Here is a 17,373-nt window from a genome sequence, read left to right as displayed (position 1 = left end):
TGAAATCCGAGCCCCCCCCCCGATCCGGGTCAGGCTCGACTTTTCCCGCCGGACTCGGATCTGAAATCGAGGCAAAACGTCATCATCCCGCCTTCCGAGTCTCGCGGGTTTTGGATCCTATATAAGGTACCCGCGTCGGCGCCATTTTCTCACTCGACTGTGGACAGTGAAGAGGGAGGGTGGGAGTTAGGGCTGTGTAGTGTAGTGTAGTGTAGTGCTGCTGTTGTCCACTACTTCAAAGTCCATAGGGGCTGGCTGTGTTGTGCTGTGCTGCTGCTGTTAATAGGGGCTGTGTCCACTACTTCAAAGTCCATAGGGGCTGGCTGGACTGTGTTGTGCAGTCAGTTCTCCATAGGGGCTGTGTCCACTCCAAAGTCCTGTGCAGTGTCCCAGTCCTAAAGGGGTGCTGTAGTGTTGTCCAGGGGGTGCTCTGTCCATCAGGGGTGCTCCCCCCAAGTGCTAAAAAAAATAATATATTTTCTGTGTTTGTGAATTGTGTGCGCAGTAGCCGCACGTGCATCAACAAAGTAGTGCCAAGCGTGCGCCTGTGTCATAAGTAAAGGGCCGGCTGGCTTGACCGTTAAAGGGTGCTGTAACCCCCGAAAGTACACTCCAGTCCAAACCAAAAAAAAAATTATTTTCTGTGTTTGTGAATTGTGTGCGCAGTAGCCGCACGTGCATCAACAAAGTAGTGCCAAGCGTGCGCCTGTGTCATAAGTAAAGGGCCGGCTGGCTTGACCGTTAAAGGGTGCTGTAACCCCCGAAAGTACACTCCAGTCCAAACCAAAAAAAAAATTATTTTCTGTGTTTGTGAATTGTGTGCGCAGTAGCCGCACGTGCAGCGCCAAGCGTGCGCCTGTGTCCCATAAGTAAAGAGCCGGCTGGCTCATTTCTTAAAGGCTGGTGTAACCCACAAAGTGCACTACTCTCCAGCAAAAATAAAAAAATATTTTCTGTGTTTAGCCACACGTATATATCAAATCGATATAACATAAATGGAGGACCAAACTTTCTCCGATAAAAATAAAATAGAGAAAGATCAAGAACCACTTCCTCCTAGTGCTGAAGCTGCTGCCACTAGTCATGACATAGACGATAACATGCCATCAACGTCGTCTGCCAAGGCCGGTGCCCAATGTCATAGTAGAGGGCACATACAATCCCAAATGACAAAGTTCAGGAAAATGACCTTGAAAAAAACATTTAAATCATCTGAAGAGAAACGTAAACTTGCCAATATGCCATTTACGACACGGAGTGGCAAGGGACGGCTAAGGTCTTTCCCTAGTATGTTCATGACTAGTGGTTCAGCTTCACATGACGATGGAAGCCCTCCTCCCACTAAAAAAATCAAGAGTTAAGCTGGCAAAAGCACAGCGAAGAACTGTGCTTTCTAAGAAGATATCACAAATCCCCAAGGAGAGTCCAAGTGTGGTGGTGGTTGCGATGCCTGACCTTCCCAGCACTGGACGGGAAGAGGTGGCTCTTTCCACCATTTGCACGCCCCCTGCAAGTGCTGAAAGGAGCACCCACAGTCCACTTGCTGATATGCAAATTGAAGATGTCACTGTTGAAGTACAACAGGATGAGGATACTGGTGTAGCTGGCGCTGAGGAGGAAGTTGGCGAGGAGGATTCTGATGGTGATGTGGTTTGTTTAAATCAGGCTCCGGGGGAGACAGTTGTTGTCCGTGGGATGAAAAAGCCCATCACGGTCATGCCTGGGCAGAAGACCAAACATTCCACCTCTTTGGTCTGGCAATATTTCTATCCAAATCCGGACAACAACTGTCTTGCCATATGTACCATATGTAAAGGTGAAATAAGTAGGGGTAGGGACGTTAACCACCTAGGAACATCCTCCCTTATATGGCACCTGCAGCGCGTTCATAATAAGTTACTGTCAAGTTCAGAAACTTTGGCTAAGACCGTAAGTAGTCCAGGGACACCTAAATCCCGTTGTCCTGTTGTATCCAAGCGCCTGCAAACCACACCGTCAACTCCCTCCTCGTCAATTTCCTCCTTAGTCAGGATCGGAAGTAGTCCTGCAGGCCATGTCACTGGCATGACTGACTCTCCTATCCCGGATTCCTCCGGAGGATCCTGCATTGCTACGCCTCCTGCTGCCGTTGCTGCTGCTGGGAGTCGTTCATCACCCCAGAGAGGAAGTAGGAACACCACTACTTTTACTAAACAATTGACCCTCCAACAGTCCTTAGCGAGGAGGATGAAGTACGACAGCAGTCATCCTGAAGCAAAACGTATAACTGAGGCCTTGACTGCTATGTTGGTGTTAGACGTGCGTCCGGTATCCGCCATTAGTGCAGTGGGATTTAGACAATTGATGGAGGTAGTGTGTCCCCGGTTCCAAATCCCGTCTAGATTCCACTTCACTAGGCAGGCGATACCGAGACTGTACAGAAACGTCAGAAAAAGTGTCCTCAGTGTCCTGAAAAATGCCGTTGTACCCAATGTCCACTTAACCACGGACATGTGGACAAGTGTAACAGGGCAGACTAAGGACTATATGACTGTGACAGCCCACTGGGTAGATGTATCACCTTACGCAGCAACAGCAGCAGCGTCACCAGTAGCAGCATCTCAGAAACGCCAGCTCGTTCCAAGGCAGGCTACGCTGTGTATCACCGGTTTCAGTAAGAGGCACACCGCCGACAACCTCTTAGAGAAACTGAGGGAAATCATCGCCCAGTGGCTTACCCCACTTAGACTCTCCTGGGGATTTGTGATATCTGACAACGCCACCAATATTGTGCGGGCATTACATCTGGGCAAATTCCAGCACGTCCCATGTTTTGCTCACACAATAAACTTGGTGGTGCAGAATTTTCTGAAAAGCGACAGGGGCGTGCAGGAGACGCTTTGGGTGGCCCGAAAAATTTCTGGCCACTTTCGCCATTCAGCGACTGCGTGCCGAAGACTGGAGCGCCAGCAAACACTCTTGATCCTGCCCCGCCATCACCTGAAGCAAGAGGTTGTGACGCGGTGGAACTCAACCCTCTATATGCTTCAGAGGATGGAGGAGCAGCAAAAGGCCATACAAGCCTATACATCCACCTATGACATAGGCAAAGGAGGGGGTATGCACCTGACTCAAGCGCAGTGGAGAATGATTTCCGTGTTGTGCAAGGTTCTCCAGCCCTTCGAACTTGCCACACGTGAAGTCAGTTCAGACACTGCCAGCTTGAGTCAGGTCATTCCCCTCATCAGGCTTTTGCAGAAGCAGCTGGAGAAAGTGAAGAAGGAGCTAAGACGGAGCGATTCCGCTCGGCATGTGGGACTTGTGGATGAAGCCCTTCATTCGCTTTGCCAGGATTCCAGGGTGGTCAATCTGTTGAAATCAGACCACTACATTTTGGCCACCGTGCTCGATCCTAGGTTTAAAGCCTATGTGGTGTCTCTCTTTCCGGCCGACACAAGCCTGCAGAGGTGCAAAGACCTGCTGGTGAACACACTGTCAGCTGAAGCGGAACGTGACACGTCAACGGCTCCTTCTTCATTTTCTCCCGCAACTGGGGCTGCCAGGAAAAAACTTAGGTATCCTAAGCAACCTGCTGGCGGTGATGCAGGGCAGGCAGGACCAAGTTTGGACATCTGGTCCGGACTGAAGGACCTGACAACAATTTCTGAGATGTCTACTGTCACTACATATGATACTGTCACCATTGACAGAATGGTGGAGGATTACATCGGTGACAGCATCCAAGTAGGCATGTCAGACAGTCCATACCTGTACTGGCAGGAAAAAGAGGCAATTTGGAGGCCCCTGTACAAACTGGCTCTATTTTACCTGAGTTGCCCCCCCTCCAGTGTGTACTCCGAAAGAGTGTTTAGTGCAGCCGGGAACCTTGTCAGCGAAAGGCGTAGGAGGTTGCTTCCACAGAATGTGGAGAAGATGATGTTCATCAAAATGAATTATCAGCTTTCCAGGGAGACCAGCCTCCAGAAGGTACAGAGGGACCTGTGGTGGTGGATTCAAGTGGGGACGAGTTAATACTTTGTGAGGATGAGGATGTACACACTGAAGAGGGTGAGGAATCGGTGGAGGATGAGGATGACATCTTGCCTCCGTAGAGCCAGTTTGTGCAGGGACACATTAATTGCCAGCTTGTTTTGTGGGGGCCCAAACGAACCAATCATTTCAGCCACAGTTGTGTGGCAGACCCTGGCGCTGAAATGATTGGTTTGTTAAAGTGTGCATGTCCTGTTTATACAACATAAGGGTGTGGGTGGGAGGGCCCAAGGACAATTCCATCTTGCACCTCTTTTTTTTCTTTGCATTATGTACAGTTTGGGGCCTAGTTTTTCAAACTGCCATCCTGTCTGCCACTGCAGTTTCACGCCTAGATGGGTCACGTGTTTGTGCCGCCCACTCGTGTCGCTTAGCATAGTCATCCAGCTACCTCGGTGCAACCTTTTGGACATAAAAACACTATTGTGAGGTGTTCAGAATAGACTGGAAATGAGTGGAAATTAAGGTTATTGAGGTTAATAATAGCATAGGAGCAGAAAAACCTACAAATTCTGTGATTTTAGCTGTTTTTATGCTTTTTTTCAAAAAAATACAGATCCAAAACACAAAACCCAGAACCCAAAACACGGAAGGGTGGTTTTGGCAAAACCAGTCCAGATCCAAAACACGAAGAAAGATCCAGATCCAAAACCAAAACACGAAAAGTGGACGGTGCACACCCCATATATATATATATATATATATATATATATATATATATATATATATATAATGCAATGAAAATACTATATTTTATAGTGTTTTCATTGCTGTTGGAAAAGCACAGTGCCTTTTAGGTATTGTGCTATAATCTATGCTTGGACAAAATGAAACGTTACTTCTGTTGTATTGAATTTTTATTTGGTTCTTCGGATACTGATCCAAAATTTAGCCATCATTGTTGTAGAAGCTGTTAAATCAATTAAAATACTTGTAAGACAGTATCTATTAATTACTTCAATTTGGAGTGATTAAACACTGGATTTAAAGCATGAAGTAGACAGCACTTGTGTGTCACCACCCTTAATGGAGTTTTTTTTTCCCCCTGCACAGAAATACATACAAAAGCTATGTACAGAACTGGAGAAACACGTGAAGAGCGGTATCCGGGAGGATGCTAGGTTTTTCTACCGAACAAAGGTAAAGCATTTCCATCTAATCCATTTATTGTTGACTTAATTTTTTTGGGAACCATTAATTCCTTAGTCCATTGGATCTGACACGGAGATTGCAATTAGTCACATATTAGGCATGTGGGCGTTGTGTTGCTGTTTTGTTGTTTTTTGCTACACAATAATTATGTATATGTACTGCTTTTGCTTTTAGGTGAAGGATCTAATTGCCAGACTGCATGGTAGATGGCAAGAGCTGTTGCTTTATTCTCGGCCTGATCAGGTAAATTATTAAATGACTCCTCTTTGTATGTGTTTCTCCTCCAGACTATGTTACTACGATGACACCGACATCATAGATTGGTTTATTCACATGGACAAATTCTACTAATGCTTCACTATGAGGGGTATTCAATATGAAACGTTAACTTCACTGTCGAAGTTAACGTTTCATATCGGAGTTTTTTTCTGCGACATTGAAGAAGTGATGCAGAAGAGCACTTAGGTTATTTTTTTCTGGTGTTCTATAATTCTATTCTTCAAAACACCCGCCGCATCCTTGCAGAATAGCCCTGAACCTATTTCCCTATTTAACAATTTTTCCCCTTTTTTTTTTTTTTGCACCCCATTTTTTGGGGTGTCCCTATTTTTTTTTTTTTTTACTTTTTTTGACACAGTTCTTTTTTCAATGTCATTCTCAGGGGTGCAGGCTTTTTTTTTTTTTTTTTTAAGTCTGCACCCCTAAACCCCAATTCTGCACTTTTTTTCAAACACCTATTCAATGGTGAAAACTTATCACCGTTTTTTATTAAAGACTTGTCAAAACTGCGATAAGTCTTTGAAATTGAATAGGGTGTAAAAGTAAAACCTGCGATAATGACGTCATAATTGCGATATTAACGCAAAAACGATGTTATCGCACCCATATTGAATACCCCTGTATGTCTTCTCTTACGTCTCTCTGGGCACTGTTACTCTATTACTGCAATGAGATAACGTTATAAGTTGTTTGAGGGTGGTTTTTACAGTACATTCAGGAAATGTGGGACAGTAGTATCCTTGATTAATTGTATTATAACTTCATAAGATTATGAAATGGTGAATAGCCAGACCATTATTAATAAATCAACGTGTACATGTCCCTTACTCAATGAGCCAAATGTTTATTATTCATTATGTAGTCTATGTCCGTAAAAGTATTAGTTTAAGCAAGAGTATTTTTATGTCCAATTAAGCATGAATTTGTAAAACTTTAAAATTCATGTTTGAACCTGTTATTAAACCTGTATTAATAGACACTGAGCAGCATTCTGCCTATTTTTTTTTTTTCAAACAATTTATTGCGATTTTTCACAATTATACAAAAACAAAAAGAATATCCAGTAGTGATATCATAAATGTACAACATTATACAATAACAACACAGTAATGAAAGGTAGAAAGACCGTTACAATGAAGAAATTAATTTTCTTTTTAATATACAGAAAAAAACATACGCAATATATTTGTACAATACAATATACATTGATAACATTCTAGTTTAAAATAATTTGTTCAAATGAAAATAGTATTAAATGAAATATGGTCTGATGGGGAGGGGAGAGGAGAGGGTGGGATCAGGGGTACTTAAGAAAGAAAGGGAGAATGGGATAAGACGATAGACAACATTATCACCTCTGACTTGACTCGGAATCAGTTTGAAATTTCTATTCCTCTGATTACAATCGGTGTAATAAATACCAATTAGTTTCAAATAGTTTACATATATACGAGTTTGTGTAGCGTAATCTAGTTAGTCAATAGGGATCAGTATGAATGACCGCCGGACGTGAGCCCGGCGGCTGAAAGCCCGATGCCGGCAGCCCGAACAGCGCAGATCCCGACAGGGCAGGTAAGTAAGCTATACCTACCCCTCCCCCCTCCAACCCTCCCTTAGGGGTGCCTAACCCACCCCCTAACCCTCCTGGGGGGGTGCCTAACCCCCCCTTTCCTCTAGCCTAAACCTCCCAAGGGTGTGCCTAACCCTAAGTACCCCTTGGAGCCCCTAACCTCACCTCTCCATGGCTGTCCGCTGGCGATGCCCGGCTTGCCTTCGTTAAGTATGCTGGGCGTCGAGATTTCGGTGGGTGGATAATGATAGGCGACGGGATTTTGACGCCTATCATTACTCCCATGCTGGGATTCCATAGTTGGGAAGCTGGCGGTCGGTTTTTCGACCCCCCGGCTTCTTGACTACATACAGGTCAATAAATGTACCCCATTTTCTATGGAACCTTGTGACTCCTTTTTTGATATCTGGTAATGTGGCTTGCCTCTCATAAAATAACACATTAAGAACCATGTTTCTTCAGGGTCCACAGGGGAGACAATGGGGTGTAGGTGGTACCTGGAGGACCGGACTGGACACCAGAAGCAAAGCTTTTCAATCCCAGGATGCTTCGGTCCCTCCCCCTATACCCCCACCCTCAGCCTGAGGGCAACTCAGTTTCGTTGGTGTCCGGCAGGAGCTGGATCACTGTTTTAACAGAGGGCTGCTTTTCTCACATTAGTGATGCAGCCTCCTATATGGGTGAAGCAGCTATGGATACGGCTTTCCTAGCCTCCAAGGCATCTGCCACTTCTGTTGTAGCCCGTCGTATTGTTTGGCTCTGCTCATGGAAGGCAGATGCGGACTCTAAAAAGGCTTTGGAGTCTTTGCCTTATTCAGGAGATATCCTATTTGATCCAGAATTGGACAAAATTGTGACCACCTTAGCAGCTTCCAAGATGGCGTTCCTGCCCTCTGTATATAATGCGAAGCCTCGAACGTCATCCTTTTGGTCCTTTCATCCTCAAGGAAAAGCTAAAAACCAAGTCTTCAGTTTGCTGGGGCGGGCCTCTCCCTGGGGGCTCACAGGGTGGGAGGCCAACTTCTTCAATTCGCCCAGTTCTGGCGTCAGACCACATCAGATGCCTGGGTAAGTGAAGTGGTCTCCCATGGATATGCCCCATCCTTCCTGAGGTGACCCCTCTCCCAGCAGTTCTTTTGCACAAGCCCTCCATTGGACCCAAGCAAGGCCCTGCTGGTCCAAAAATGTCATTCAGTACTTACTGCTCTCAGGAGTAATAATTCCAGTCCCCTACGCACAGCAAGGGAAAGGCTGTTATTCTACCCTTTTCTTAGTTCAGAAACCCAATGGGTCTCATCAGCCTATTCTCAACCCCAAGTCTCTGAACAAGTTTATCAGGGTGCCCAGGTTTCGTATGGAATCCCTCCTCTCTATTATCCTGGCCAAGGAGCCTGGGGACTTTATGGTGTCTCTGGACATTCAGGACGCTTACCTACATGTATCTGTAGCGCCTTCTCATCAACAAAATCTCTGGTTTGCTATACTACAGCAACATTACAAATTTCAGGCCCTGTCTTTTGGCCTTTCAGCGTCTCCTCGCATCTTTACCAAGATCATGGCAGCCTATCTTCGTTGTCAAGGGATCACACTGCTCCCATATTGGACGACCTCTTGCTGTTGGCCAGCTCCTCAGAAAGTCTTCTCCGACAACTACAGATAACCATTGCCTTCTACAAATGCACGTTTGGCTGATCAACTGGAAAAAGTCTTTCTTGACACCTTCTCAAAGAACGATACATCTGGGAGCCCTCCTGGACTCTCAGGTTCAGAGAATCTTCCTAACTGCAGACAAAATCTTGGTATTACAGCAACGGGTACACAGACTACTACACAGTCGCCAAATGTCTATTCATTCTGCAATGCAGACCCTGGGGTCCATGGTGTCCACCTTCGACATGGTGAAGTTCGCTCAGTTTTACTCCAGGCCCCTACCTTATCCTCTCCAGGTGGAACTTGCTGCCTCATCTGCTCAGATCATAAATGATAAGCCTCTCCCCAGGAGATTCGCCTATCTCTGGCTTGGTGGCTACAGACGTCCCACTTGAATGAGGGGCGCCCCTTTTGGATCCTGGACTAGGTACTCCTAACCACGAGTAGAAGCCTCCGTGGGTGGGGCGTGGTGACTGGCCAGCATTCCTTTCAGGACCCCTGGACTCAGGCCGAGGCGGTCTTCCCAATTAACGTCCTAGAACTCTGAGCCATCTACAGAGCTCTCTCTGGCTCAGGATATCCTTCAAAGCAAGCCAGTACAAGTAATCCGATAACGCTACGACAGTGGCCTACCCCAATCACCAGGAAGGCACTCGAAGTTGAGCAGCAATGGCAGAAGTGGTCCCGCATTCTCACATGGACCGAACGCCATCTCCCAGCCATCTCCGCAGTGTTCATCTCAAGAATTCTCAATTGGGAATCAGATTTCCTAAGCCGTCACAACGTGCATGCAGGAGAGTGGTCTCTACATCCAGAAGTCTTTCAGCTTCTGGTGGACAAATGGGGTCTACCAGATGTGGATCTCATGGCCTCGAGACACAACCACAAACTTCTAGTGTATGGAGCCAGGACAAGGGACCCCAACGCGGCCTTCGTGGACGCATTATCTGTGAAGTGGATCTTCCATTTGGCATACCTCATCCCTCCTAAGGTCTAAGGGATTTTCTAGCTCTGTGATCCAGACCATGATCAGAGCTCATAAACCGGCCTCTGCCAGGATTTATTACCGGGTATGGCATACATATTTCCAGTGGTGTGCCCCTAGAAACGATGACTCTCTCATGGTTTTTAAGGTTTCTAGAATACTTGCCTTTCTTCAGGCTGGATTGGATATCGGACTTCGTCTAGCATTCCTGAAAGTGCACGTCTCTCCTCTGTCCATCTGGTTCCAGCGCAGAATTGCTTCTATACTGGATGTTCACACCTTCCTGCAGGCTGTTCTACGTATACAACCTCCCTCAGTCCCACCTGTGGGTCCGTGGGATTTGTCTGTGGTTCTTCAGGAACCTCCATTTGAACACTTGGAATCAGTGGATGTTAAGTGGCTCACTGAGAAGACACTGTTTCTTCTGGCTATAGCATCTGCCCTTAGGGCAGGGATGGGAAACCTCAGGCCCGGGGGCCATTTAAGGCCCTCAAAATCATTTGGTCTGGCCTCTGAGCTTTTTTTCTGCTAGCCTCATTTGGCTAGCAGGGTACCTAGAATTGCACCCAGCAGCCAAAATCTATGCAGCAGTGCCACCAGGAGCATCCTTGGGATGCTTCAGACGGTCACACTGCTGCCCTTACAGCTCCCGGAGCATCCTCAGGATGCTCCCGACATTGCTGTAATCACCGGCAATTATGGCCCCGCCTCTGTGTGACACAACATGGAGGGGGCGTGGCCTGCACCAGGCCAGCAAATAATGTTCTATATATCAAAATGGCCCTTGGCTGAATAAAGGTTCCCCACCCCTGCCGTAGGGTATCGGATTTAGGGATGCTTTCATGTCACCACCTCTTTTTGAACTTTCTTCAGGACAGGGCTGTTCTTAGAACACACACGGGCTTCCTTCCCAAAGTGGTTTCTCATTTCCACATTGAGGAAATTGTGGTTCCGGCGTTTAGATCACCAGGCCTCTTTGGATGTGATCTACGTGGACCGCACTAGTTCCATCAGGAAATCAGACTCCCTCTTCATCTTATATAGATTCCATAAGAAGGGATGGCCAGCTAACAAACAGACTCTGGCCAGATGGCTTCGCATGACTATCTCACAGGCTTACATGCAGAATAGCCATCCTGTGTCAGCTATAGTATCCGCTCATTCTACTCGCTCTGTGGGTCCCTAGTGGGCAGCCTGCCATGGCACGACTGCCGAACAACTATGCAAGGCGGCCACGTGGTCTTCTGTCCACACTTTTCTTAGGTTGTAAGTCTTTGATACATTTGCCTCTTGGGATGCTTCCTTTGGGCATCGGGTTCTCCTCAGCTCAGGAGCGTCCCTGCCCTTTAACAACTGCTTTTGGACATTCCCATTGTCGTCCTGTGGAGCCCTATGGACCTTGAAGAAGAAAAAGAGAGTTATGGTAAAACCTTACCCTTGTTAACTCTTTCTTCAAAGTCCACAGGACACCCGCCTGGCTTCTATGGGTTTCATCTCTTGGTCATTTGTTTCCTTCTCTGTGTGAGAGTGTGATTCTTCAGTGTACCAGTCTTCCCTCTCTCCTATCCTGCTCCTGCCTTGGGCTTGTTAACAAATCTGAGTTGCCTTCAGTCTGTGGGCGGGGTATAGGGGAAAGGACCAGAGCATCCTGGGATAGAAAAAAGCTTTTCTGTTGGTGTCCGGTCCTCTAAGTACCACCTACAACCCATTGTCTCCCTGTGGACCTTATGGAATTCGAATAATGAGAGTTAGCAAGGGTAAGTTTTACCATAACTCTCCTTTTTTTTTCTTTTTTTTTTTTTATAAACCGCTCCCATATAATACCCCCATTTGCTGGCTCCACAGATTTTTTTTTTTTTTTTTTTTTACAGCTGCCAAATACACAGAATACAGAGAGTAGACGCAGGAGTACCACTCTTGTCAATGTGTCAGGCGACTGTTCCTGCTCGGACAAAGCGCCCATGCTTTTATTCAGGGGGTGGGAATCTCTGCCCTCCAGCCTGACGCCCTTCTCTATGACGCCGCCGAAAGTGTAGCTGCGCCGTTATCACAGTGCCATCTTCCATGCCCCCGGAGGCTTAGTCCAGCGTTCGTACAGTGTGCGCCGGCAACAGGGAAGAGTTGGTGAGGGTGCCAGGTGACCAGGGACACTATGCATTGATGAGTGTCGGACGGCAGGGGGTTTCTTACTGGACAGACCGCTCAAAATAAACAACCTGGGTAGAACAATGCAATGTGTTTTGAAGATGGAATTGGTGAAAAAGGTGTCAAATATACCTGTCAACATTAGATGATATTGGTACTTTGAAAATAACGTTTTCTGCACATTACGGAGAATCAGTGGGTTATGGTGCGTTAACTCGTTGTTTCCCGCGCAGAGAAAATCATATTTAATTGAATAGCATCTCCCTATTCGGCAATGGTAATTAAACCCTGCAGCTAATCGAATTCCCCTCCTAAGGGTTTTAATGTGTGTACAATAAAATTGTTCACTGTTAAGTGTGTAGTGCCACACTATGGACAGTGCATTAACTTGGCTATCCTCAAATAAAAATAGGCTTTATGTAGTATGTACAGCTTGTAAATCTTTCAGAGTAGCATTGTAACAGGTGATTTGTGATTGTGTATTGCTAACATAGATCTTCTTTAATAACAAATACACCCCCATAGTAGTAAAGGAATAGATTAAACCAGTGGTTCCAAAAGTTTTTTGCATCACTGCGTCATAGTGTATCAGCATATTTTTCAAGGCACCTCTAGGTCAAACGTTTATTATTGAGAAATTCAGAAAAAAATAATAAATGAAGTAAATTACCTGTCATTCTTAGGGGTATTTAAGTTGTGGTTTTCAGGGTGGTGCGTCTGTTTGGCGCCGGACCTAGAAAGGGCACTTCAGCACGCATGAAAAAGGGCGTGGCCATGAGAAAAGGGTGCATGCCTTTAAGATGCGCCTCTTTTTATCACTCTTGGGGGTGTGCCCGGAATTTACGGACATGCCGGGCGCCTGTCCCCAAGCTCTCCTCTCTCTATGAATAGATGCCGTGCGCATGCGCACAGCATCTATTCACCAACGGTGATCGCTGCATAGCTGGCTGTTCCGTTGGTGAGGACGGCACCCGCCATGTTTTAGTGGGGCACATTCTCTCCTTTTGAGGGCGCCCCGCTAAAACAGCCCAGCTGGAACACTATTTTATGATTGGCAGCCACCAGTACTTGACCATAAATAATTTGATCTAGTCCTGGACTACCAAGCCGTGCACTCCTGCAAGTGCCCCGCTACATCCAGGGTGTCACAGCACCCAGTTTGGGAATTACTGGATTAAACCATGATCGTGAAATCTGCAAATGTGGAAAGTTCTTCTGGGATTTTAGCATTGTTTGAAACGCTTTGTTATGTATACAAAATATTGGTTCACAAAACCCAACTCATCCTCCTACTCAAAGGGTTTATCTGGAGGAGACCTTCCTGCAAACGATGGAAACAAATTGTGGAACTTTCCAAATTTGCCTTAGTTGACGTACACAGAAGAATTTTGGGCATTAGGGTCATTTTGATATGCCCTATAACTGGAAGGGGTAACTCTATACAGGCTCTTCTTTAAGATATTATGGATTGAAATTGTGTGTCTTGAGGCTAATGAACTAACTTGGATCTGGAGATCTTTATTGTTAACGTCCAAGGTCCAGGTTAAACCGTAGTGTGCCTGTGTGATGACTATTATACAAACATTTAATTCCAGTCTATTTCGAGGTACCAGAACTTGGCAAAATAGGTAATGCCATTTAGTGAAGTGTAGTGGCAGACATATTAATAGCTCTGCGCTCTTTATCATATAGTCCGAATATAATCCAGTAGTTTTGTCAATTAACATTTGGATAAAACTACTGCAAAGGGAGCATAATTCAGAAACACTGCCAGAGACTACACCACAGCATATAGTAATAGAGGACAGTGAGCACCCTCTATCAAGATGGAAGAGTTAAGCTAGGCACAAACTGATATCTATTTTGCACGTTCCACGGGTGTGTATAGCGGATATGTTTGTGAACGACGTCTTTCACAGACCTATACGTTCTGCTATGCAGCACAGCAGATGGTGTGCACAGGCAACCTACCCATCGCCAGTACACATGCTGCAGGGACCAGGTGGTGATTGACAGCTCAACTGGGCAGGCCGTTTTATATGCCCGCCCAGTTGAGCTGTCAAGCCCGGTCCATTTCGGTCGACCTAGTGTGTACCCAGCTTTACCGAGATTCATTGCATATCCTTGCCCTTGGGGAGCAGCAAAGTAGTTTATTTATTGAATGGAGAAATGAGAGCAGCCAAGAGGTGTAGGTTCTGTCTAAAGCCTCGACCTCAAGTGAGAGCAGCACCCACATGTTAATGTCCTCATGTGACATCATCTTGTAACACAGATCGGATGATATGGAACCTTTAGGGGATCTGTGCCTTGCTTGAGTAATATAACAATATCTCTTTCACGGCTTGTGAGAGATGCTGATTTTTTTATATGTGATGTAGGTAGCCAGCAGATGAGAGCTTATGAATTCCTCAAACTTTTTGTAATGCTTTCGCTGCGCAATCTCCTTTGTGCAGCGAAAGGCAAGTACAGAGTATCCTTATTAGAAATGAAGTAGGGCAGACCCTGTAACACTAACTATGTGTTTTCTTTTTTTTTTAATATAGGGAAAGCTGCATGATTACTGGGAGCCAGTTTGTGATGGTTCACTCCACAGTTCACAAGAAAGTGTCGACAGTGCCCCCCAGCAAGATGTTCCTAGTAATGACAACAACAGTTTAATGTGATGCTGAAATCCTACAGGACCAAGACCACGGCATTGTTTTGCAATCTGGAAAAGCTGCTATTTAGGAAACCATTCTGTTTAATTTTGTTTTGTTAAAAGTGATATTCCAATTTTTATATTGCAGACAGATACAAAAGTATGTGACTACAGAGTATCCTGTGCATTAGGAACTTAATAGAACAACTAATTTGATTTGGATTTACAAATGGCAGGTACGAAAGTACCACGGTGGCATACAAAACAGTCATTTGAACCACGCTGGTAGAAACAAATATCTTGGTGGAGATGTACTGAGCCTTAGAGAGAGAGAGAGTGCAGAGAGATAAACTACCAACCAATCTTCTCTTAACTGTCACTCTACAGGCTGTGTTTGAAAAATGACAGGAGCTGATTGGTTGGTAGTTTATCTCTCTCCAAGGCTTAATACATCTCCCCATTAGTGATTTAATATTATCCTCCTCAGGATGGTATCTGGCACTTTAAACACTGCAGCTTGCACTGTTTGTATAATTTATCTTTTTTATCTTTGGAGACAAAAACTATTTTTTCTGTAACTTTTTTTTATCATGGGTTAATTAGCTGATGCTTTATTATTACTATCCCTATTTGGACATGGAACACTGGGTTTAAAAGAGCTAAAAGTCACCAATGGCAAACACCATAGACCAGGGGCGAACAATAAGTGGACCTCCAGCTGTTGTTGAACTACAGATCCCAGTATGTCTTGCAACAGTATTCGCTTGGTCAAATAGCAAAACAGTGGCAGGGTATGCTGGGATGTGTAGTTCTACAACAGCTGGGGAGGGGGTGCGCCTATTGCCCACCCCTACTCTAGACAAAGAGTCGCAATCATTCATCGCATTAAATCTCCCTTTTTTTTAAAGATCGGATCCCTGTCATAGCAGATAAGTGAGGCTGTACCATCCCTATAATCTGGCATAAAAACTAAAGTAAACACAATGTTGGCAGGGTAATTTAAAATGTTTTACCAGGTTTTTTGTTTTTTTTCCATTGGCCAGCTATATCAAGGCTTAGGCAATCAGCGTGTTCTCTGTTGTATTGGACTGCTTTTTCATGTGTTTTGTAAATTTAAAAATGTTTTGTTACAAGAATTTAGCACTTTAATTATTCCTCAATTTGTATGTTGGTAATTTATATTAAAAGAAAAAAAAAACCAAAGACTTTTTTTGTTGTTGTTTTGCCAAAATAACCTTGATACCATGACAGAAAAATATGTGGTTGTGGTAATAGTGATGAGCGCTTTTTTTTCTTTCTTTAATTAAACTAAGCTTACTTGAACCCATGGTTTGCCAACTTAGCACATTTCATACCACAGTCTTCCTGCATTGTTCTGATGTGAGCTGCACATCACTACTCACTGCTGTACAGTGACTGTGTGACAGCCCAGAGCTAGATAAAGTCCTCATGGACAAGCTGTTGGTTTAGGATGCCGAAAGGGTGTAGAGAGCCCTGCCGGGCCCAGGTGAAGAGGGGGCATGGCCTAATTGTGGGAGGTGTGGCCACACCCCTATGAGCTTTAAAAAAATAAAAAAACTTTTGCAGCGGAGCTGGGGAGGGGTTGTATGAGCCCCTCAGCCCGGCGCACAGCCAGAGCAGGGCGCAATCACTGTGATCGCTCCCCCCCAGGCACAGGAGACTGCTGCATTGCTGGACCTATTTGCATATGAAGGCCTGGAGCTGAAGTCCCATTAGCCCCAATTGTTCCCAGGTGTCATAGGAGCATGTGCTGTGCTCTTCTAATCAGAGCTTAGTACATGCTTCTCTGACCCCGCTACTGAACCAGTTTGCCTAGGCTAAACTCTCTTTCTCAAGGCTGGACTCCCTCCCAGGACCAGAGTAATGTGTTGGGGAGCCCAGGGCACTTAAGACAGGGGGGACCTTAGGTCTGAAAATAAAAGCAGTGTCATCATTCAGGAGAGCGTGTTTTAAAATTGGATGGTAAGTTTTAAATAGACGGGCAATACTTTTTCACATGCTGTGGTGTGTATGTACAGTCTAATTTGTCTGCCAGAAGTACACAAATACAAGGCCAATTTAGTCACAAGCCAACAAACCTACCATTTAAAGTGCTTTATACCTACATTCTTCTACCTAATATTCTACAATGTGTGTACCCATCTTCCCCCCTCCCATATTCTACAATGTGTTTGTCCACCTTCCCCTCCTGTTTTACAATGAGTACCATCGTTATACAATATCTATAACCACATTCTCCCCCCATATTCTACAATGTGTATGCCAACCTTTTCCCCTCCATATTCTACAGTCATGGCCAAAAGTTTTGAGAATGACACAAGTATTGGTTTTCACAAAGTCTGCTGCTTCAGTTTTTTTATGATGGAAATTTGCATATACTCCAGAATGTCATGAGTGATCGGATGAATTGCAATTAATTGTAAAGTCCATTTTTTGCCACGACAATGAACTTAATCCCAAAAACATTTCCACTGCATTTCAGCCCTGCCACAAAAGAACCAGCTGACGACATGTCAGTGATTCTCTCGTGAACACAGGTGAGAGTGTTGACGAGGACAAGGCTGGAGATCACTCTGTCATGCTGATTGAGTTAGAATAACAGACTGGAGCTTGAAATCATTGTTCTTCCTCTGTTTACCATGGTTACCTGCAATTAAACAAATACAGTCGTCATTGCTTTGCACAAAAAGGGCTTTACAGGCAAGGATATTGCTGCTAGTAAGATTGCACCTAAATCATCCATTTATCGGATCATCAAGAACTTCAGGGACAATAGTTGTGAAGAAGGCTTTAGGGCACCCAAGAACGTTCAGCAAGCGCCAGGACCGTTTCCTAAAGTTGATTCAGCTGCGGGATCAGGGCACCACCAGTGCAGAGCTTGCTCAGAAATGGCAGCAGGCAGGT

The 17,373-nt window shown here is 45.2% G+C and overlaps 1 protein-coding gene across 2 annotated transcripts in view; it reads left to right on the top strand.

Moving 5' to 3' along the window:
• SLF2 (SMC5/6 complex localization factor 2) overlaps positions 1-15,632 on the top strand; it is a 76,226-nt gene extending 60,594 nt beyond the window's left edge. For both annotated transcript variants that reach the window (XM_088448697.1, XM_088448698.1), the window contains exons 18-20: positions 5,083-5,169; positions 5,356-5,424; positions 14,354-15,632. In XM_088448697.1, coding sequence (XP_088304823.1) covers positions 5,083-5,169; positions 5,356-5,424; positions 14,354-14,473 — 276 coding nt within the window. In that variant the 3' untranslated portion in view covers positions 14,474-15,632. The remainder of the gene's footprint in view (positions 1-5,082; positions 5,170-5,355; positions 5,425-14,353) is intronic.
• Positions 15,633-17,373: the final 1,741 nt, after the last annotated feature.

The sequence above is a fragment of the Taudactylus pleione genome, unplaced genomic scaffold (assembly GCF_031769625.1).
Source record: "Taudactylus pleione unplaced genomic scaffold, aTauple2 ptg000464l, whole genome shotgun sequence".
Classification (NCBI taxonomy): domain Eukaryota; kingdom Metazoa; phylum Chordata; class Amphibia; order Anura; family Myobatrachidae; genus Taudactylus; species Taudactylus pleione.
Note: the sequence above shows the minus strand (reverse complement) of the source record. Positions and strands in the feature narration are given on the sequence as shown.